General features: G+C 37.4%; 1 protein-coding gene across 4 annotated transcripts in view; it reads right to left on the minus strand.

Moving 5' to 3' along the window:
• NRG4 (neuregulin 4) overlaps window positions 1–23,865 on the minus strand; it is a 186,047-nt gene that overhangs the window by 117,157 nt on the left and 45,025 nt on the right. For 3 of the 4 annotated variants that reach the window (XR_001297025.2, XR_001297026.2, XM_018066097.1), the window contains one exon: window positions 19,530–19,623. The exons of the other annotated variant lie outside the window; for it this stretch is intronic. Coding sequence is in view for 1 of the 3 variants with exons in the window: in XM_018066097.1 (XP_017921586.1) it covers window positions 19,530–19,623 (94 nt within the window). In the remaining 2 variants the exon portion in view is untranslated. The remainder of the gene's footprint in view (window positions 1–19,529; window positions 19,624–23,865) is intronic. 4 annotated transcript variants of the gene reach the window in all.

Here is a 23,865-nt window from a genome sequence, read left to right on the forward strand (position 1 = left end):
TGATTTTGGAGCCCAAAGAAATAAATTCTCTCACTGTTTCCACTGTTTCCCCATCTATTTGCCATGAAGTGATGGGACTGGATGCCATGATCTTAGTTTTCTGAATGTTGAGCTTTAAGCCAATTTTTTCACTCTCTTCTTTCACTTTCATCAAGAGGCTCTTTAGTTCCTCTTCACTTTCTGCCATAAGGGTGGTGTCATCTGCACATCTGAGGTTATTGATATTTCTCCTGGCAATCTTGATTCCAGCTTATGCTTCTTCCAGCCCAGCATTTCTCATGATGTACTCTGCATAGAAGTTAAATAAGCAGGGTGACAATATACAGCCTTGATGTACTCCTTTCCCAATTTGGAACTAGTCTGTTGTTCCATGTCCAGTTCTAACTGTTGCTTCCTGATCTGCATACAGGTTTCTCAAGAGGCAGGTCAGGTGGTCTGCTATTCCCATCTCTTTAAGAATTTTGCACAGTTTATTGTGATCCACACAGTCAAAGGCTTTGGCGTAGTCAATAAAGCAGAAGTAGATGTTTTTCTGGAATTCCCTTGCTTTTTCTATGCTCCAACAGATATTGGCAATTTGATCTCTGGTTCCTCTGCCTTTTCTAAATCTAGCTTGAACATCTGGAAGCTCACAGTTCACATACTGTTGAAGCCTGGCTTGGAGAATTTTGAGCAATACTTTGCTAGCGTGTGAGATGAGTGCAATTGTGTGGTGGTTTGAACATTCTTTGGCATTGCTCAGACTCATATCCATCCAAAGGACTCTCAAGAGTCATCTCCGGCACCACAATTTGAAAGCATCAATTCTTTGGCACTCAGTATTCTTTATGGTCCAACACCCATATATGACTGCTGGAAAAATCATAGCTTTGACTATACAGACCTCAGTTAACAAAATGATGCCTCTACTTTTGTCTAGGGTTGTCATCGCTTTTCTTATAAGGAGCAAGCATCTTTTAATTTCACAGCTGCAGTCACCATTCGCAGTGATTTTAGAGACCAAGAAAACGAAATCTGTCACTGTTCCCACTTTTTCCCAACCTATTTGCCATGAAGTGATAGGACCAAATGTCATGATCTTAGGTTTTTGAATGTTGAGTTTTAAGCCAGGTTTTCACTCTCTTCTTTTACCCTCATCAAAAGGCTCTTTGGTTTCTCTTCACTTTCTGCCATTATAGTGGTATCATCTGCATATATAATATTGTTTATCTTCCATTAGTTTTCCCCATATATTTACTTTTCCATGGTTTGCCATCCTTAAAGTCTAAAATCTCTTCTTGTCTTGTCACTTCTCTACAAATTTATTGTTTTTTTGTTCAGATGTTATAGAAACCCCAAGTTTAAACCAACCCTTTGAGTTACTTATCACCAAATAGTCTCATGTATTTATTCAGAATACATGCATTAGTAAACTCCTCTTCTTCTTTTTTTAATTTTTGTCAGTCTAATTTGCAAGGCCTCAACCAATAAACCTAAGATAGGTAGAGGAAAAAGATTTTTCTCCTCCCTTACTAGGACATATATGTTACAGTAACAGTGTAAAGAAAAATCAACTGGGGTCTTGACGCTGAGATGACCTAAACACTGAAATTAGCAGACAAGAATTTTAAATACCAAGGTTTAATGCTCAAGGACATAAAAGAAAATATAATCAATGAAGAAATGAGATAGCTCAGCAGAAAAATAGGAAATATGAAAAAATAATTAACATGGAAATTTTAGAACTCATAAAATAATATATGAAATAAAAAATTGATTGGATGGTCTTAACAGCAGATTGTAAATAATAGGAGGGTCAGTGAACTTAAACACAGATCATTACAAACTATCTGTTTAAAATACAGAAAGATTTTTTTTAAAAAAGAAAGAAAAATCCAATGATTTATGGAACAGTATTAAAAGGTCAACATACTTATAATTGGAAACCCAAAAGGAGAAAAATTAGAAAATGGGGCAGGAAAAGAATATTTAAAGAAATGATGCCCTCAAATTTCCCAACTTTAGTGAAAGATAAATTTGCATATTGAAACGGCATATACCAAGCAAATTTAGGCACATCATAGTTAAACGGCTGGAGGGAAAACAGAGAAAATCTTGAAAGTAATCAGAGAGAACAACACAGCATACATGGGGAAATAGTAATATGAATGATAGCTGACTTTGTATCAGAAGTCATAGAGACCAGAAGACAGTAGAAGGAAATATTTCAAGTGTGGGAAAAAATTGAACCCAGAACTCTGTATTTTGCAGAAATACCCTTTAAATATGAAGGCAATAAAAGCAGCACTACTCATAATGCCCAAAAGTAGGAAAAATCTCAAAGGTTCAATAACCGATAAGTAGAAAAATAAAATGTATATCTACATAATACGACATTATTTGATGATAAAAATAAAGCACTGAGACATGCTACAAAATAGATAACTCTACAACATAAAACAACTTAGGCTAAGTCAAAGAAGCCATTCACAAAATAACCCTTATTGTCTCATTCCATTTGTATTAAATATCCAAAATAGGACAAAGAGACTGAAAGTAGATTAAGCACATGGTGGAAGATAGGGATTAATTACAAATGTTTGTGGTGTACTTCTAAGCATGAAAGTGAATGTGTTAGTCACTCAGTTGTGTCCGACTCTTGGGACCCCATGGACTGTAGCCCCCCAGGCCCTCTGTCCATGGAATTCTCCAGGCAAGAATACTGGAGTGGGTTCCCTTCTCCAGGGAATCTTCCTGACACAAGGATCGAACCCTGGTCTCCCGCATTGCAGGCAGGTTCACAGATTCTTTACCATCTGAGCCACCAGGGAAGCTTTTAGGAGAGGATGAAAATGTCCTAAGATTAGATTACAGTGATAGTTGATTGCATAACACTGTGAACATATGAAAAAACATTGAACTATTTACTTAAACTGGGCAAATTATATGATATGCTAATTATATCTCAATAAAAGCTGTTAAGAAAAAGACTGAAGGCAATATAAGGACATTTTTAGATATAAGAAAAAAAAGATAACTCATGGTCAGCAGCCTGTTTTGTAAGAAAAATAAAAAGGAAGGTCTCTAGGCTCAGGGGAAATAACTAGATGGAGACAAATCTATAGAAAGGAATGATGAGCACTGGAAACGGTTAAAAAAAGTGTCACTTAAATCTCCATTTAGAAAAATACTTATGACAGTTAAAGCCAAAAACAAAAATACTGTACTGTGGAGCTTACAGACTTACGTAGATACATTACTTAGGATAATGACTGCATAAGGAATAGGGAAACAAGTGGAACAACATGGTTGGCAAGATTTCTGCATCTTATATGAAATGAAAATTAGTCATGATTATATTAACTGTGAAGTTAAACCTGTATATATCCTTGGAGCAAAAATTAAAAATATAATACAGAGGTAGTTAAAAGGCTCATAAATTAAAATGAAATTCTACCTTCATGTTTAATCATTTTAAACAGTACTAGCCACAAGACTCATATTGTTGGTAGTCATGGGCTAAAGGACACAAAGAAAAATACATATATAAGATATATAATACTTGCAACACACCTCAACTATATTTAGACTGTGCATTAAGTACAAGTAAGTAATACACTTACTGTGTTAAGTAAGATGCTGTACACTACTGATAAATGAATGAAACAAGGTTATTTAACAAAAGCTAAATTATAATCTATGAAACAGAGACGAACAAAGCCAAGGTCCTTCAAAAAATGGAGAATGGCTGTATATATATTAACATATCTAAAGAAAAAGCCTGTCAATCTGAGGAGCTGTTGGTCAGCAAGAGAAACCCAGGAGCAAAGAGCACAAGAGCCAAACTTCAGCAGTACTCATCTAAGCACTGATAGAGAAGTTATGGGGCAGACTTCAAGTATTACAGTCCTAGGTAAGATTATTCCTCTTATGGAAATGAATGCAACAGGCTAGTGACAAATCCAATTTATATAATTTTGTTTCCATTCTATATTCCCTAAGCAATCTTCTAATTATAAACTTGACTTCCCATGTGTAACAGTCTACACAGAGAAAATACCTGACTCACATTAACTCAAGTCTGTGTTAACTACCACTCAAAAATTAATACACTGGAATGGTTATTTTAGTTATTAGTCTCTACAGGCCCAGTTTGTGTTCATGAGAGATGAGAACTCCCTCCCCCCGTCATGCTATGCATGGGGCTTCCCTGGTGGCTCAGAAGGTAAAGAATCTGCCTGCAATGCTGGGGACCTGGGTTCAATCTCTGGGTCGGGAAGTTCCCCTGGAGAAGGAAATGGCTATCCACTCTAGTATTCTTGTCTGGGAAATCCTATAGACAGAGGAGCTTGGTGGGCTACAGTCCATAGCATCACAAAGAGTCAGACAGGACAGATACACACATGCCACACTATGCATAATTAGGTTTGAAAGCATGGAGACCAAGAGAAGATCTCCAGGTTGTGAAAACAAGGTTATACGGTTACACAGTATTTCATAAGGCTACTTATTTTATGGCCTAGGTGTACAAACTTTACTGAGTAGTTCATTTTCTTTTTAATTACAAGAGTTTGAAATGTAAACCTTCGTATTATTAAAAAACTTAGTTTTGCTTTTAACAGTCGTGCTTGATTACATAAGACAGTGGAATAAAGAGATGCTGCTGACAAAAGAGAACATTAGTGAGAGGTCAGGAAATCAGATATAGTCCTTGACATAAGCTACCCCTTATAAGTAACAGAAAAGAGATTCATTCACAAAACTGGAAAAGAGTGCCCAATTCTTGTTTATAATAATTTATTTTTACAGCAACTAATGAATTGTTTACCTACATAATGATAGTATTAGATCTCAATATTATATTTGTTATTACTACATCTGCTTGTACTGTCTTGGTAGAAATCAGATAAAATGGTTGTATCAGAATGAAGAATGAACAGGTCCTAGATCAAACCTCAAATATTCCCAGTGAAATGTGTTATAAGAATTACATCATAAAGATCTATAAATATAAGATTTACACATTTTTTCTTGATAGCCATAATTAGCTCTATATTTTAAATTTCTATTTAACACATATTGGTTCAGATGCTTTGTAAAAAGGATGAGGCAGGTGTAAAACTGAGGAAATTAATTTAATGATATTTTTAAGGCTTCTTTTCACAGCCTTTCCCTCATTTGAGCCCTTCCCATTCTAATACTTTATTAGACAAAGAAAATTTTCTGAGATTTTTAGAAGCACTGGTTTGTTATTAACTTAATGAGAGAAGGAAATGTGTAAACTAAAAAAGAAGGGCAAAAAAACAATTCAATACATCTCTGTAGAAAATCACAAATAACTTTTATTTTCAAATCCAATCTACTGTAAACATCTTCCTCACAGAATTTATTATATCTTAGCTTTGATTACTTGGTATTAAATACCCCTACTTTTCAGTGATAAGATTTCCAAATTCTTCTCTATCCTCGTTTTCCTCGTCAACATTTTACCAAGAAATTTTTTTTTCTTTTAGCATTTATTATATTCTAGGACTTATACTGGATGGAGGCAATTCAAAGACAAGTAAGAGGATGCATTTCCTCTAAGGTACTTATTATTCTATTCGGGAGCAGCATATACAGAAGTCATTTAAGTAACATAAAGAGTCATAAAGATGTCTAAAACATGTCTGAGTACATGAGAATATAATTACTAGCTGATATCTAGGGTAATCCTCAAACTGGTGGCTTAATGCAAGAAAAGTGTTTTATTCACAGGCAGCCCTTCTCCATCACTTAAATCTACTACCTTGAAAACATGGCCCCCAAGGTCACTGAGGTAGGAAAAAGACAGGCTGGAGTTTTTCAGGAAACAGTTCTCTGGGGCCAGGTTTGGAAGTGGCCTGAATCCCTTTCCATAACACTGTCCCAGAACTCAATCTCATGGATCCAACCTATCGACAAGTGGGGCTGGGAAATGCAGAAGACCCCAAAGATATTTATTGAACACTAATAGGCTCTGCCACAGAGTGTAAATGAAGGCCAGTTAATTCTACTTGGAAAAGCTTTATAGAAAATATAATGCTTGAATTGGGTACCAGATCACTCTATCAGTTTTCCATTGTACACGATGAGAAAACCAAGAGAATCAACTGAAAAAATATTATGAACAATAAAAGAATTTAGCAGAATAGCTGGGCCTCCATTCATTTGAAAGATAATTATTAAGCACTTGTTCTAGATCTATGGGAAACATCACTGAATAAAAAAAAAATTCTTAAATTTTTAAATTTAAAAAACCATAGAGTTTATAATCGATCCTGGGGAGATAGTAAACAATAAAGTAAACAAGGGCTTTCCTGGTGACTCAGTGATAAAGAATCTGCCTGCCAATGCAAGAGACACAGGTTTGATCCCTGATCTGGGAAGATCTCACATGCCATGGAGTAACTAAGCCTGTGTGCCACAACTAATCAGCCTGTGCTCTAGAGCCCAGGAGCCACAGTTAGTGAAGTCCGCGCATCCTAGAGCCTCTGCAACAAGAGAAGCCACTGCAATGAAAAGCCCATGTGCCACAAGTAGAGAGTAGCCCCTGCTCGTCACCACCAGAGAAGAGTCTGTGTAGTTATGAAGATCCAGCATAATCAAAAATAAAATAAATAAAAATTATTTTAAAAATAAATTAAAAGTCAGATAGCATGTTAGTAGATCATAAGAGATGTGGATAAAGGAAGAATGGAAACGGGAGAAGAATAGGTTTCATGTTTTAAATAGTGGTCCAGAAGTTGACAGTAAAGAGATGAATGATGTGAGGGAGTTAGCCATAAGGATATCTTGAGGAAAGAGCATTCTATCACAGAAGGAAAAACCAGGGCATTATCTTAAAGTCAGGAACTTTCTTGGCATTGAGGAACACCAAGGATGCCAGTGTGGCTGAAGCAGACGGAACAACAGGAGAGGAATAGGATATGAGGGTAGAGAAATATGAGAGCCATTTAAGCCTCTGGTCTTGATGTGAGTGAAATGGAAAGTCATTGAAGAGTTTTAAATATAGGAGTAACATGATATTTATTAAATTTATGTGTAAAATGATTTATATTTGCAGCAAAACATAAAATCTATAGGAAAAAACTAGAGAAATGTGCAAAATTTATATAAAATGTTTTTAAAACACCTCTAAAGGACACAAAAGGGAATTTGAATAAGTGAGAAGATACGTATTATTCTTGGGTAAAGACTCAGTACTATATAAAATTTTTTTTCCTTATATGAATGTATCAACTTAATGCAATTAATAAAAAATAACTGTCCTTATGTGAATGTATCAATTTAATGCAATTACCCACTCAAAAAAATCCACAGTCTTTCTTTCTGGACAGATAAATTAATTCTAAAAGTTCATATGAAAAAATTAAAAATCAAGGGTGGTTGGGGTGTGCTGATGCAAAACCTAGACTTACTATATATTAAATCTCACTATAAAGATCTAACAATTAAAAGAAGTTGCTACTGGCACATGAACAGGCCAAAGGAAAATGAGAGAAATTCCAGAAAGAATTCAAATACTTACATTTGAAACTTAGTATATAACAAAGTTGGCATTTCAAATCAGTCGAGGAATTCAAGCATTTAATAAATACTGAGTACCTATTATGTTTCAGGCACAATTCCAGCAGTAAACATGAGTAAAAGTTCTTGTCCTTATGAGGATGACATTCTAATGGGAATTATGACATTAAACCAATAATGTTGAGAGGACTGGGTAGTTTTATTGAAGAAGATAAATCTGGACCATATACATATTCTAAGTAGAATGAATTTTTAACTTTTAAAAAAGAACCTGAAACAAACATGAGAAAATTCATTATAACCTTGGAGTAAGAAAGACTTTTCTAAGTATGACTCAAATTTGAAGTTTAAGAAAAAAACAAAAGACTGAAAATTTTGACTGCAGACAAATAAAAGAACTACTGAATGGAAAAGTAAACACCGTAGGATAGGTAAAAAGAAACATAATAAACTATAAATAATTATTTTAAATTAATATTATACATAAAAGGCTGCTGCTGCTAAGTCACTTCAGTCGTGTCCCACTCCTTAGAGTGACCCCATAGACGGCAGCCCACCAGGGTCCCCCGTCCCACTGGAGTGGGTTGCCATTTTGTTCTCCAATGCATGAAAGTGAAAAGTGAAAGGGAAGTCACTCAGTCGTGTCCGACTCTTCGCGACCCCATGGACCACAGCCTTCCAGGCTCCTCTGTCCATGGGATTTTCCAGGCAAGAGTACTGGAGTGGGGTGCCATCGCCTTCTCCGCATAAAAGGCTAACCTCCCCCAAATAAGACAAGTTCTAGAAATAAAAAGGATCAATGACCCAATTTTTAAAAATAAGCAAATATGTGAACAAACGTTTATCAAAAAAGATAACTAGTATTTAAGCAATGAAAGATGTCTGACTTTACTTATAATTAGGAAAATATAAATGAAAAGAATACTGAGATACTATGGTTTTAATCCATATTTGCAAAAATCCAGAAGTTTGACAACTCTGTTGTAATGGAAACAGTTACTCAAATACATTACTGGTGGGAGTTCAAAATAGTATTATAATCCCCATAGAGAACTATTTGGCAACACCTATTAAAATCACAAAAGTATGTGTCTTCAACCCTGAAATCTTACCTCTAGGAATTTACAGATAAGTGATTCCATACATGTGCAGATTTATACACACAGTTATATACTTCAGCATTGTGTAAGCAGTAACATCCAATGAGGAGTTCAAAGAGCTAAAGGATGAAGAGAAAATTAAGCCCAAAGAAACTGCAAAAAAGAAATAACGAGTAGATATTAGCCAACACTACCTGTGCTTAAATTTTTCATAACATCTTTGGGCAAGAGGAGTTTGTTTCTCCAATTTCATAGCTGAGTCAAATGTGAGTCAAAGAAGTGAGGCAAATAGTCCACAAGCATACAGCTTGTATGGGCAAAGACAGTTTCACAGCTATGCTGAAGTCTAGACCCTGTTCAGTTCAGTTCAGTTCAGTCGCTCAGTCGTGTTCGACTCTTTGCAACCTCATGAATCGCAGCACGCCAGGCCTCCCTGTCCATCACCAATTCCTAGACCCTATAGTCTTAAACAAAACTCAACACTGTCTGCTATGAAAATATGTTGTTACACTGTTGTTGTTACTTAGTCCCTAAGTCCTGTCCAATTCTTTTGCGACCCCAAGGACTGTGTCCCACCAGGCTCCTCTTTCCACGGAATTTCCCAGGCAAGAATATATACTCAATGACTGTTTATTCCAGGCCCAGAAAGTTATCCTAAGAAAAACACTGAAATGAGAACTCCACTCCAAATGTACAGAGCTGCTTATTCATTCCACAAATATTTGTTGATTGTTCACCATGTGTCAGGAAATATCCTTAAGGATATCCTTATCCTTATAAGAAATAAATGCAGGCACTAACCTGACAGAGGTGACAGGCAAGTGTCCCATTCCCAGGGCTTCTCCCTAAGTCCTGCCAGAACCAGTAGTCACGTGGAGCCCTCTTGCCAGGGGGGATGCCCCTTGACTGTCAGGCTCTGTTGGCCAGGGGGGAATGCATTTCCAAGCCTCACAGGTCTGAAACAACAGCAAGGCAGCTGAAGAGACTATAAAGATCCAGGGCAAAGTTAAACAATAAGGTTCATCTCCTACGCAAGGCCACTCCTTCAAAATTGGGGGAGAGAGCTATCTTGCCTAACACATAGAAACAAATACAGGGTCAAGCAAAATGAGGAAACAGAGGAATATGTTCCAAATGAAAGAATAAGCTGAACTCCAGGAAAACAAAAAACAAAAAAACCTAAGTGAAATGGCGATAAGTCATTTACCTACCAAACAGTTAAAAGTAATAGTCATAAACACACCAAACTTGGAAGAAGAAAGGATAAACACAGAGATAACTTCAACAAAGAAACAGAAAATATAAGAAAGCACCAAATAGAAGTCCGAGAGCTGAAGAATACAATAAATGAACTAAAAAAATACACTGCTGCTGCTGTGTCACTTCAGTTGTGTCAGACTGTGTGACCCCATAGACGGCTGCCCACCAGGCTCCCCCATCCCTGGGATTCTCCAGGCAAGAACACTGGAGTGGGTTGCCATTTCCTTCTCCAATGCATAAAAGTGAAAAGTGAAAGTGAAGTCGCTCAGTCGTGTCCAACTCTTCCCAACCCCATAGACTGCAGCCTACCAGGCTCCTCCACCCATGGGATTTTCCAGGCAAGAGTACTGGAGTGGGGTGCCATTGCCTTCTCCGAAAAAATAAATACACTGGAGGGGTTCAACAGCAGACTAGATGAAGGAGAAATAATCAGTGTTCTAGGGTACAGGACACTCTGTGGAACTCACCAAAACAGAGCAGGGGGAAAAAAAAAGATTTTAAAAAGAGAAGACAGCTTAAAGGACCAATGGGACAGTATCAAATACAATAAAATTGACATACTAGGGGTCTCAGAAGGAGAAGAGCAAGAGAAAAAGGGGCAGAAAGCTTATTCAAAGAAACAATGACTGAAACTTCCCTAACTTAAGGACACAGACATTCACACATATGAATGTCAAATCATTATGCTATACATCTGAAATGAATGGAATGTTGCATGTCAACCGTACTTCGTTAGAAATGACATCAAGAGATAAGGCAATTTTAAAAAAGCATTTATGAGATAATGTTAAATGGAAAAAGTTGACTACTATCTTAAATTTATCCTACATAAAAACAACTGGTCATAAGGCTCAGGCTAAGGGCTGAACTGATGTGAAGTTATGTGATTTGGGATGGGGACTAAGGCAAATTAATTACTAAAAGTTTCATTGGGAAAAAAATCAATGAAATAGGAAACAAAAATGCAATTGAGAAAAATCAAAAAAGCTTAAAACTGGTGTTGAAAAAAATAATAAATAAACCTCTAGGAAAAAAAGAAAAAACACAAAGCATTTATATCAGAAATTAAAAGGTGACCATCACTATAGATACAGACTTTTCAGATGTTTAAAAGGTAATAAGAGAATAATATTGCATAGGAACCTGGAATGTTAGGTCCATGAATCAAGGTAAATTGGATGTGATCAAACAGGAGATGGAAGAGTGAACATTGACATTTTTGGAATCAGTGAACTAAAATGGATAGGAATGGTGGATTTAATTCAGATGACCACTATATCTACTACTGTGGGCAAGAATCCCTTAGAAGGAATGGTGAAGCCCTTTATAGTCAACAAAAGAGTCTGAAATGCAGTACTTGGTTGCAATCTCAAAAATGACAGAAATGATCTGGATTGGTTTCCAAGGCAAACCATTCAACATCACAGTATTCCAAGTCTATGCCCCAAGCACTGATGCTGAAGAAGATGAAGTTGAACGATTCTATGAAGACCTACAAGACCTCCTAGAACTAACACCAAAAATGATGCCCTTTTCATCATAGAGGACTGGAATGTAAAAGTAGGAAGTCAAGAGATACCTGGAGTAACAGTCTAGTTTGGCTTTAGAGCACAAAATAAAGCAGGGCAAAAGCTAACAGAGTTTTGGCAAGAGAATGCATTGACGCATTGGTCATAGCAAACACCCTCTTCCAACAACACAAGAGGCGACTCTACACATGGACATCTCTAGGTGGTCAATACCGAAATCAAACTGATTACAGTCTTTGCAGCCGAAGATGGAAAAGCTCTATACAGTTAGCAAAAACAAGACTGGGAGCTGACTGTGGCTCAGATCATGAACTCTTTATTATAAAATTCAGGCTCAAACTGAAGAAAGTAGGGAAAACCACTAGGCCATTCATACAACCTAAATCAAATCTCTTATGATTATACAGTAGAAGTGACGAATAGATTCAAGGGATTAGATCCAATAAGAGTGCCTGAAGAACTATGGACAGAGTTTTGTAACATTGTACAGGAGATGGTGACCAACACCATCCTCAAGAAAAAGAAATGCAGGGAGGCAAAGTGGTTGTCTGAGGAGGCCTTACAAATAGGTGAGAAAAGAAGAGAAGCGAAAAGGAAAGATAAACCCAGTTGAATGCAGAGTTCCAGAGAATAGAAAGGAGAAATAAGAAATCCTTTTTAAGTGAACAATGCAAAGTAACAGAGGAAAACAATAGAATGGGAAAGACCAGAGATCTCTTTAAGAAAATTGGAGATACAAAGGGAACACTTCATGCAAAGAGGGCACAATAAAGGACAAAAATAGCAAGGACTTAACAGAAGAGAGAGATTAAGAAGAGGTGGCAAGAATATACAGAAGAACTGTACAAAAAAGCTCTTAATGACCCAGATAACCACAATGGTGTGATCACTCACCTAGAGCCAGACATCCTGGAGTGTGAGGACAAGTGGGCCTTAGGAAATGTGGCTATGAACAAAGTTGGTGGAGCTGATGGAATTCCAGCTGAGCTAATTAGAATCCTAAAAGATGATGCTGTTAAAGCGCTGTACTCAATATGCCAACAAATTTGGAAAACTCAGCAGTGGCCTCAGGACTGGAAAAGGTCAGCTTTTATTCCAATACCAAAGAAAGGCAATGCCAAAGAATGTTAAAATTACCATACAGTTGCACTCATTTCATGTGCTAGCAAGATTATGTTCAAAATCTTTCAGGCTAGGCTTCAGCCCTATGTGAACCAAGAAATTTCAGATGTATAAGCTGGATTTAGAAAAGGCAGAGGAACCAGAGATCAAATTGCCAACATCCATTGGATCATAGAAAAAGCAAGGGAATTCCAAAAAAACATCTACTTCTGTTTCATTCACTACGCTAAAGCCTTTTACTGTATGGATCACAACAAACTATGGAATATTTCTGAAGAGATGGGAATACCAGACTACCTTACCTGCCTCCTGAGAAATCTATATGCAATTCAAGAAGCAATAGTTAGAACTGGACATGGAAAAAAGGACTGGTTCAAAATTGGGAAAGGAGTATGTCAAGGCTATATATTGTAACCGTGCTTACTTAACTTATATGCAGAGTACATCATGTGAAATGCTGGGCTAGATGACTTCACAAGCTGGAATCAATATTGCCAGGAGAAGTTATCAACAAACTCAGATATGCAGATAATACCACCCTAATGGCAGAAACCAAGAGGAACTAAAGAGCCTCTTGATGAAGGTGAAAAAGGAGAGTGAAAAAGCTGGCTTAAAACTCAACGTTCAAAAAACGAAGATCATGGGATTCGATCCCATCACTTCATGGCAAATACATGGGAGAAAAGTGGAAACTGTCAGATTTCATTTTCGGGCTCCCAAATCACTGTGGATGGTGACTGCAGCCACAGAATTAAAAGATACTTGCTCCTTAGAAGAAAAGCTAAGACCAACCTAGACAGTGTACTAAAAAGCAGAGACATCACTTTGCTGACAAAGGTCTATATACTCAAAGCTATGGTTTTTCCAGTAGTCATGTATAGATGTGAGAGTTGGACCATAAAGGAGGCTGAATACTGAAGAATTGATGCTTTTGAACTGTGGTGTTGGAGAAGACTCGAGAATCCCTTGGACAGCAGGAAGATCAAAGCAGTCAATCCTAAAGGAAATCAACACTGAATATTCATTGGAAGGACTGATGCTGAAGCTGAAGCTCCAACACTTTGGCCACCTGATGTGAAGAACTGACTCATTGGAAAAGACCCTGACGTTAGGAAAGATTGAGGGCAAGAGGAAAAGGGCATAACACATACACACTTTTGAACTGTGCTGGAGAAGACTCTTGAGAGTCCTTTGGACTGCAAGGAGTTCACACCAGTCAATTCTTGACTATTCACTGGAAGCACTGACGCTGAAGCTGAAGCTCCAATACTTTGGCCATATAATGCCAAGAGCCAACTCATTGAAAAAGACTCTGATGCTGGGAACAATTGAAGGCAAAAGAAGGAGGAGGCTGCAGAGGGTGAAATTGCTAGATAGCATTACTGACTCAATGGACATGAATTTGAGCAAATTCTGGGAGTTAGTGAAGAACAGAGAAGCCTGGCATTCTACAGTCCATAGGGTCACAAACAGCTGGACACAACTTAGCAACTGAACAGCAACAACAATATATATATTACTATATAGAAAATGCTGTGCAGTGCTTAGTTGCTCAGTTGTGTCTGACTCGGCAACCCCATGGACTGTAGCCTGCCAGACTCCTCAGTCCATGGGGATTCTCCAGGCAAGAATACTGAGTGGGTTGCCATGCCTTCCTCTGGGGGATCTTCCTGACCCAGGGATTGAACCCACGTCTCCCGCATCACAGGCAGATTCTTTACTAGCTGAGCCACCAGGGAAGCCCAAGAATACTGGAGTGGGTAGCCTATCCTTTCTCCAGGGGATCTTCCCACCCCAGGAATCAAACCAGGATCTCCTGCTCTGCAGGCAGATTCTTAACCAGCTGAGCTACCAGGGAAGCCCATATATAAAATAAATAAATATTAATAATGACCTACTATATAGCACAGGGGCCTCCCAGGTGGCTCAGTGGGTAAAGAATCTGCCTGCAAAGCAAGAGATGCAAGAGACTCTGGTTTGAACCTTGAGTCAGGAAGATTTCCTTGAGGAAGGCACAGCAACCCACTCCAGTATCCTTGCCTACAGAATTCCACGTACAGAGAGCCTCATGGGCTACAGTCCATAGGGTCACAAAAAGCAGGACACGACTGAAGTGACTGAGCATGCATATAGAGCCCAACAGAACTCTACTCAGTACTATGTAATGACCCATGTGGGAAATGGGTCTAAAAAAGTGGGGATATATGTATAACTGATTCACTGTGCCATACAACAGAAAGTAACACAACATTGTAAATTAACTATACTCTAATTAAAAAAAAATAGGGTTTCCCTGGTGGCTCAGTTGGTAAAGAAACCGTCCACAGTGCAGGAGACCTGGGTTCAATCCCTGGATCTGGAAGATCCCCTAGAGAAGCAAAAGGCAACCTAGTCCAGTATTCTTGCCTGGGGGGTTACAGTCCATGTGGTTGCAAGAGTTAGACATGACTTAGCGACTATACCACCATCAATTTAAAAAAATAACAATATTGAGCCACTGAATCAAAAAATAGTATATGTGACTCCAAACACATGCACACTGACACATCTGAAGCACAAGTTTCAAAATAATACACTCATTATGTACTATTTATTCTAATATTTTTTCTGTTCTTTTCATTAATTTTAAGACATGTCAATGAAAATAAACAGAACGTAGGATGGAAAAATAAAACTCAATCATTCCAATAAAGACAGAAAAGGTGAAGTTCAACTAACTGTATGTGTTTATAGACACACACTGGAAAATTGAAAGAAAAATGTATACTAGTCAAGTACCAAAAACAGGAAGGCTAGTATAACACATTAATGTCAGTTAAATAGATTTTAAGACAAAAAATATTAGCAATGAAGAAGGTCACTATATCATGATAAAAAAGGGACACTTCACCAGAAGACCTGGAAGAGAAAATGGCAACCTACTCTAGTATTCTTGCCTGGAAAACCCATGGACAGGGGAGCCTGGCAGGCTGCAGTCCATGGGGTTGCAAAGAGTTGGACATGACTGAGCATACACGCATACACACACACACACACACACACACACACACACCCCAGAAGACATAACCATTCTAAATTAACATATGCTTAATAACACTGCTTCAAATACATTCAGCAAAAATTAACAGAAATCATGGTATTAAAGATCCAAAATTAGTGAGAAATTTGGACATAATCCCTTAGTTACTGATAAATCATGAAGATAAAATTATTAAGGATATGAGAGATTTGAACAGCACATTATAACAAGCCTGATCTAAAGTGTATACATAAAACTCGACATCTGTCAATTAGAGAATCCACAATCTTCTCTTGTAGACACAGACCATTTAAAATTCTGTACATGAATCAGGCTCCAGAGCAAATCTCAATACTAATAAACTGATACCATGTAGTCCTCAACTTTAAAATATTAGCTTAAAAAAAAGAAAATCACTGTGCTAAATAAGCAAATAAAGAAACTAGATAAGAAAAACCAAAGGATGCTGGTTTGAAAGTCCAAATAAGAAAAAAAAAATAGAGACAGAGGAAAAAGACCAATGTGTAAGAAAAAGTAAATTAAATTTGTAAAGCCTACTTGTTTATTGCCATTGTAGTATTTCTAAGTATTTTATTAATTTACTTATGTATTTCATGAAAGAAAAATATACTGACCACTGATTCAGAAATGAATCAACAATTATTTAAACTGTCATCTACCATGGGCAAGGCAATTTCCTAAATGGTAAGAATGATGGGGGATATTTATTGTAGAATAAAGAGAGTGAGTATATATGTGATACAAAATATAAGGCAATAAATTCCACACATTTCTCTGTACAGAGAGGAGGAGGTTAATTTTGATTTGTGATGAGGTGAGTGATTAGGAAGGAGGCAACCTTGAAATATAAGTAGGATTTGAATATGCACATGCGTTTTTACTCGGTTGCAAGTCAATTCCACTCTTTGTGACTCTATGAACTGTAGTTTGCCAGGCTCCTCTGTCCATGGGACTTCCCAGGCAAGTATTCTGGAGTGAGATGCCAACAGACAGGAAGAAAAGGAAGGGTGAGAAAATGCAAAATGTATCTAACATAAAGAGTAAATGGTTCTAGGTAGAACTCAGACCAAGGAAGAATAGAACATCACAAAGGTAGTTTGGGGGCAAACAGTAGATGTCTCTAAAAGCTATGGCAAAAGGTGAAACTTTATTGTTATCTGTGGCAGATGGGTAGGTATGAAGGTTGTCACTGAAGTTTTATTTTAGCAGAAGTAGTGATGAGAATTAGGGTCCAAGAAAATTGGCTAGGAAACCATTTCTATAGACAAATCAGGGATTAAGAAGGTATGAGCTTACAATGATTGTAAGACAACAGAGGGCTAGAAAGATGAGAGACTTACAGCAAAGGCAGAATTTTGACCTGACAACCAGACAAGGGTTCAGTGACAGTTAAACATGAATCAGTGAGTGACAAACTGGTCGGATTGTCAGAAAAAGGGAACGCAGGAAATAGTACGAGTTGGGATGCGAAATGAGTTTGCCTTTACATATAGGCAAGATAGCCTATAGGACTGTATTAGAAACAGGGTCCTAAAATTATTAGAAGGCAATTATTTTTACAAAATATGATTTTAAACTTATCTGCCTTTCAGTTTCACTGATCCCTTAGTCACCATATTTCTTCCTTTTTTCTCAAGGTCCCTTTTGTTCCTCCTGACTTCACCTTCTACCAGTATGTTTAATAACTCCAGGGTATACCTTGTACACTGTGCGGCAAGTGCTAATCTCAAAGAATCTCCTGTGATCACGCAACATGGTGACCTTGCTTCCTTCCCAGCCATTATGAATCATGGGGTATGGTTTCAACTTCTCCTCAATTACTACCACTATTAAAGTCTGAAATTAGGAAGATATCAGATAGATTCTTAAGCCTGGCATGAGTTCCCAGCAAAGCAGCCCATTCTCTTTCATTAGTCACTGTTTGAAAATAAACTAAAAATGCACCTATATAAAATGCAAAAGCAGAGTGACAACCTAAGTGCTATGGACTAAACATCTGTGTCCCCCCACAAAATCATATGTTGAATTTCATAACCCTAATATGACAGTATTAGGAGGTAGAGGCTTTGGGAGGTGATTAAATCATGAGGAGGGAACCCCTCATGAATGGGATTAGCAACCTTATAAAAGAGGCTCTAGTGAACTCTCTCTTCCTGCCACGCATGGCATAATTTTCTGTAATTTTCTGAATATGTTTTTTAACCCTTTAAAAAGCAAAAAAAAACAACAACTTCTTAAGTCAAGGGTCAAACAAAAACAATCTGGCCTGTGGTTTGTAATTTGCTTACACCTAGAGGAAGGTCCTCCTCATTCTATCACATGTTGTCTCTGCAGTCTGATAGCTGGCTCCTTACCAGCTCTTCCTGACAATAAATCTGCCAGTCAAAAGTTCTACCCAGGTACATCTGTAAACCAGGAAGCAGCCACTCCCCAGAAACCAACCAGGCTGGCGCCTGATCTCAGACTTCTGGCCTTTAACTATGAGAAATACATTTCTGTTCCTCATAAGCCACTCAGTCTATGGTGTTTTGCTATAGTAGCCTGAACTAAAACACTAGATTTCTTCCCATTTCAATGACTTTCCATATTTCAATACTCTTTAACTCTTTCTTTCCACTTACTCAGTGCAGTATAACAGACAGTTAGTATACAGTCAGTTAAGTTTTCATTTTCTCCTTATTTTTCTATTTCCTTAGGTCTCCTCTCCACCTTTCCTCTAAGGTTTTTCTGAGAATGAAACATGGAAATGTAAATAAAGAATATGGTCAGTAAAGAAATTTGAGGGGATAATGGAAATACTCCGTATTTCGTGGTGGTGATGGTTTCACAGGTATAAACATTAGTTAAAATTCATCAGTTATGCACTTACATGAATGTTGTTTATCATACATAAATTATATTTCAGTAAATGGATTTAAAATGTAATCTAATATAAAGCACCTGGAGGGTGACAAATAGTTGCTAATTTGTTCCTCTATCCCCTTCTTTTTTCACTTAAGAGGAAAAAAATACCTATTTTTAAAAATAGTCAGTCATTATTCCTTCCATGAAAACTTCTAAAAACTTCCTGAGATAATTATAAGGTTATTTCTCTGTCTCTCCTCCTCCACACTAAATCCCAACATTCTTCTCTTTTTCTGAAAATTTCACTTTCCTATTCCTTTATTTAATATGGTCTTAAATCTAGATTCTATCTCTCTCATTTCAGTTAAATAACAAAAACAGAGTAATTGACACACATGCTACAAAATATCTTTGGATGTCAGCTCTGCTAAAATCTATGGACACTGCTGGTAGTACTATGTTGTTAGTTCACATATTAAAAGAGGTTTATTATAACCCCCTTTAATCCTATTCAACCAAACTCACATGAAGTCAGCTATACAAGTACTATTTTCAAGTCTTTTATTAATCACTAGCTATAACTATACTCCCAAAGTGAATCATAGTCTTTTAAAACAATAAAAATTAAGATCCTTTCTTTTCAAAATTTGCTCCCACCGTTAGAAAACCTTAACTCTTCACTTTCTTTTTAATATATCAAATGAAGTCGGTACCAACACAGTTGTCATGTACTTAGATATTCTAAATCAAAGCAAAATATCTCATGGTATGTTTTCTTATATTAGTGAATTCTCTAGCTGTTTTGCCAGAATAGTAAGTATAGACTGTCTTCCCTAATTTGCTAAAATTGTAGAGAGTTTACTAAAATGGATTATTAAAAAATACTAATAGACTTGAAACAACCACTACAAGTTTTCAAAATAAATGCTTTTGAAATGATTTGCCACTTTGCTTTGTTTTTTTAAACCATATTTTTTTCTATATAAATATGAAGTCTTCCTTACCCCTTTTCATCTCACATTCTTTATTCAATATTTATCACTTCTTTAAGAAGTGAGTAGATAATGAAAAATAAAATTACCCTCTCCCCCAGCCCATTTTACTCACCTACAAAACGGGCTGGGAATAGTAGGTATCACATAACAAAGTCCTCCATTCAAGCAGAATGACCTGTGACTAGGACCACAGGGCTCTTCGTGATCTAAAACATATACACAAATAAAAGACAAATTATAGTTTTCTTAATAAAACAAGGAAAAGGACTAAATATCTTAGATTGAAGTAGTAATTCTAAAAATTAGAATAAAGAATTGTTTCTTAAAATGAAGGACTTAGTCTTATTCCTTATTTGATAAGCAGGGACTTCTATCTCTTTGAGGGAAAGAAATTAATCTGTCTTAAGGGTATGGCCATTAATTACAATGGAGCTTAAAACTGTATTGCAGACATAGGGACTCTCTATAATATATTAAGGGCTTCCCTGGTGTCTCAGTGGTGAAGAATCTACCTGCCAACACAGGAGTTGCGGGTTACCCTGAGTTAGGAAGATCCCCTGGAGAAAAAAAAATGGCAACTCACTCCAGTATTGTTGCCTAGGTGCCGGAAGCCAGTGTGAGGAATCCTGCCTGTGACAAGGTCATGAGGAAGGAAGCTGACATACGCAAGGTCGTGATCAGACTTCAGGGGTCCCCCTGGAATTTCCTGAGCATGTACCCCAACAAAAAAACAAAAATCTGCCAGCTTTTGTACTCTGCTTTTCCACTCTTCTGATATTCTCTGGGAAAAAGTCAACTCAGGGCTTTAGTCTTCTGCATTTGAAAGGAATGTTTCAGTTAAACCCCCTCTGATAGCTCTCTAGCTTGCCTAACAGGTTCCCCGGACCTCTTGCAGCTTGTGAATTGCTTACAGCCCCTCAACCGTGAGAGGCACAAAGCTTAAAAGCATCTTAAAGATACAGAGCCTTTTCTAAAGAGCTAAAAATCATATTGGTGATGGGTTTTCACTGTTGATTTAATGACTGCCGCCAGGCCTCCATATTCTTTATCTTTTAGGCACCTGGGAGGATGTTAATCAATGTAAATGGGATATGGAAAAAGATATATAGTAGTTTTGATGTTAGCAACACCAGACTTTTGAGTTAATTACTTTTCTTTTGTTATAAATCACTGTACTCCTTTCACTTGTTATAAACTGCTGTATCTTTGCTATGTAAGAATGTAACTTTATTTAGTGCTTTCTGAGAATGGGACCAGACTTTGGGAAGATCAACACAAATAAGTCTTCTGGTTGACAAACCCTTATCAGGAAAAAGGCTGTAAAATGTTAATTGGCCCTTTTGGCCGGAAGATTATGTAAATTACCTAAGACTTGTGTATACAATTAGGTATGCAGAGAGAAAAGCCTGGTTTTGATAAGAGTCTGGACTGCTAACGGTGCATAACTTTGTGTTACCCATTGATCTCCATGTTTTATCAAAAGTATAAAAAGCCTTCTGAACAATAAAGGATGGACCAGTTTCTCGGACTAGTCTCTCGGCCTAGTTTCTTGGGAATCTGGCTCCCCCCGTGTCTCTCTCTCTCTCTCTCTTTTTCTCCCTCTCCCTCCCTCTCCTCTTTACTCTAATTTTAGGCTGAATTCCCATCTGGAGCGGGGCGGCTCACTAAGTCTACTTACTTGCCCTGGCTTTTAAGACCTGCACGAAAGGGAGCCTAAGAAGGGGCACCCTTAGATACTCAAGTGGGCACCGGTGGCCCAACGTAGATAGTGCAAGCTCCTTGTCTGGAACTTTACTGGCCTTCCCTGTAAGCCAAGTTATTCAGCCTTCTTTCTCCACTTAATTTTCCTACTACACTATTTCTTCCTAATTTAATCTTATATTAATAAATAAATAAGTTTTCCTCGCCAACGCCCTCCCCGCTTCGAATTTCCTGGATTCACCGGGGCTGGACCCTGGCACCTAGGAAATTCCATGGACAGAGAAGCTGGGTGGGCTACAGTCCATGGGTTCAGGAAAGAGTTGGACACAACTTAGTGACTAAACAATATAATAGATTAAAAGGAGAAGACCAGTATCTTAAAATAAATAGTGGCTTTTCTCATTCAGTAAGCTTTGCTTAGAGTTCTGTCCCAATAGTATAGTTAGATTCCTATCTTTTCTTTAAGGTTTCAGATGCATTAAAGCCTGAAATTGCTGTGGGAAAAAATTTTAGATTACTAAATAAATTCTGATGTTCAGAATCATCTTTAAGTATTTCTATATATGACAATTCTAACATCAAAAAAACAAAAATATCTTATTAGGTTTTGATTTGCAAGGGGACATTAGGTAATAGCTAGTAACTATAAAGACATATTTCAAGTCCTCAGTAAAACTGAAAACAGTAATACCATCATATGGGATACAGCAAAAAATTTTGGAATATTAAGAAAATAAATATCCGTGTCTCTCTTCCTTTCTCTCCTCTTTCTCCCTCCTTTCTTCCTTCGTTATCTTTTACCTTTCTGTTATGCTTCTTTCTCTGCCTTCCCTTTCTTTCTTGGTACCTATCCCTCCCTTCCAGACTCTACCTCCTCACTCACTCTTTGAAAAAAATCCCCCAAAACCATTAGACAGAAAAGTTTAGAAATAAACATTATATATGTTATAACATTAGATATGTTATAACATTATAACATATCTCCTGTGTGTATTGTATATACTATATACTTTAAACATGTCTTTATATTTACTCATTGAGTTATACTACTATAGACTACTATTTATGATTAGAAAAGTCAATTGCTAAATGCTTTATCGTTTGATCCTGAAGGGGGAATTACTTAATACATTGCTTTAAAATTGAACTTTGTTGGTTCCTGATCGTTTCTGTGCAGAAAGTGACATAGAATCTAATGTGAATAAGAAAATGGCATTGTTCCAATTAGGCATTTTAAAAAATAGCGCACTAATTTTAAAAAAGTTATTTAGTATTTATTAGCCACTAATGTGCTTGATAAAGGACAGAAATGGTATGGACCTAACAGAAGCAGAAGATATTAAGAAGAGGTGGTAAGAATACATGGAAGAACTGTACAAAAAAGATCTTCACGACCCAGATAATCATGATGATGTGATCACTAATCTAGAGCCAGACATCTTGGAAAGTGAAGTCAAGTGGGCCTTAGAAAGCATCACTATGAACAAAGCTAGTGGAGGTGATGGAATTCCAGTTGAGCTGTTTCAAATCCTGAAAGATGATGCTGTGAAAGTGCTGCACTCAATATGCCAGCAAATTTGGAAAACTGAGTAGTGGCCACAGGACTAGAAAAGGTCCATTTTCATTCCAATCCCAAAGAAAGGCAATGCCAAAGAATGCTCAAACTACTGCACAATTGCACTCATCTCACATGCTAGTAAAGTAATGCTCAAAATTCTCCAAGCCAGGCTTCAGCAATACGTGAACCATGAACTTCCTAATGTTCAAGCTGGTTTTAGAAAAGGCAGAGGAACCAGAGATCAAATTGCCAACATCCGCTGGATCATGGAAAAAGCAAGAGAGTTCCAGAAAAACATCTATTTCTGCTTTGTTGACTATGCCAAAGCCTTTGACTGTGTGGATCACAATAAACTGTGGAAAATTCTTCAAGAGATGGGAATACCAGACCACCTAACCTGCCTCTTGAGAAATCTGTATGCAGGTCAGGAAGCAACAGTTAGAACTGGACATGGAACAACAGACTGGTTCCAAATAGGAAAAGGAGTACGTCAAGGCTGTATATTGTCACCCTGCTTATTTAACTTCTATGCAGAGTACATCATGAGAAACGCTGGACTGGAAGAAACACAAGGCGGAATCAAGACTGCCGGGAGAAATATCAATAACCTCAGATATGCAGATGACACCACCCTTATGGCAGAAAGTGAAGAGGAGCTAAAAAGCCTCTTGATGAAAGTGAAAGAGGAGAGTGAAAAAGTTGGCTTAAAGCTCAAAATTCAGAAAACAAAGATCATGGCATCCGGTCCCACCACTCCATGGGAAATAGATGGGGAAACAGTGGAAACAGTGTCAGACTTTATTTTTGGGGGCTCCAAAATCACTGCAGATGGTGATTGTAGCCATGAAATTAAAAGACGCTTACTCCTTGGAAGAAAAGTTATGACCAACCTAGACAGCATATTCAAAAGCAGAGACATTACTTTGCCGACTAAGGTCCGTCTAGTCAAGGCTATGGTTTTTCCAGTGGTCATGTATGGATGTGAGAGTTGGACTGTGAAGAAGCCTGAGTGCCAAAGAATTGATGCTTTTGAACTGTGGTGTTGAAGAAGACTCTTGAGAGTCCCTTGGACTGCAGGGAGATCCAACCAGTCCATTCTGAAGGAGATCAGCCCTGGGATTTCTTTGGAAGGAATGATGCTAAAGCTGAAAACTCCAGTACTTTGGCCACCTCGTGAGAAGAGTTGACT

This window comes from Capra hircus, chromosome 21 (genome assembly GCF_001704415.2).
Source record: "Capra hircus breed San Clemente chromosome 21, ASM170441v1, whole genome shotgun sequence".
Classification (NCBI taxonomy): domain Eukaryota; kingdom Metazoa; phylum Chordata; class Mammalia; order Artiodactyla; family Bovidae; genus Capra; species Capra hircus.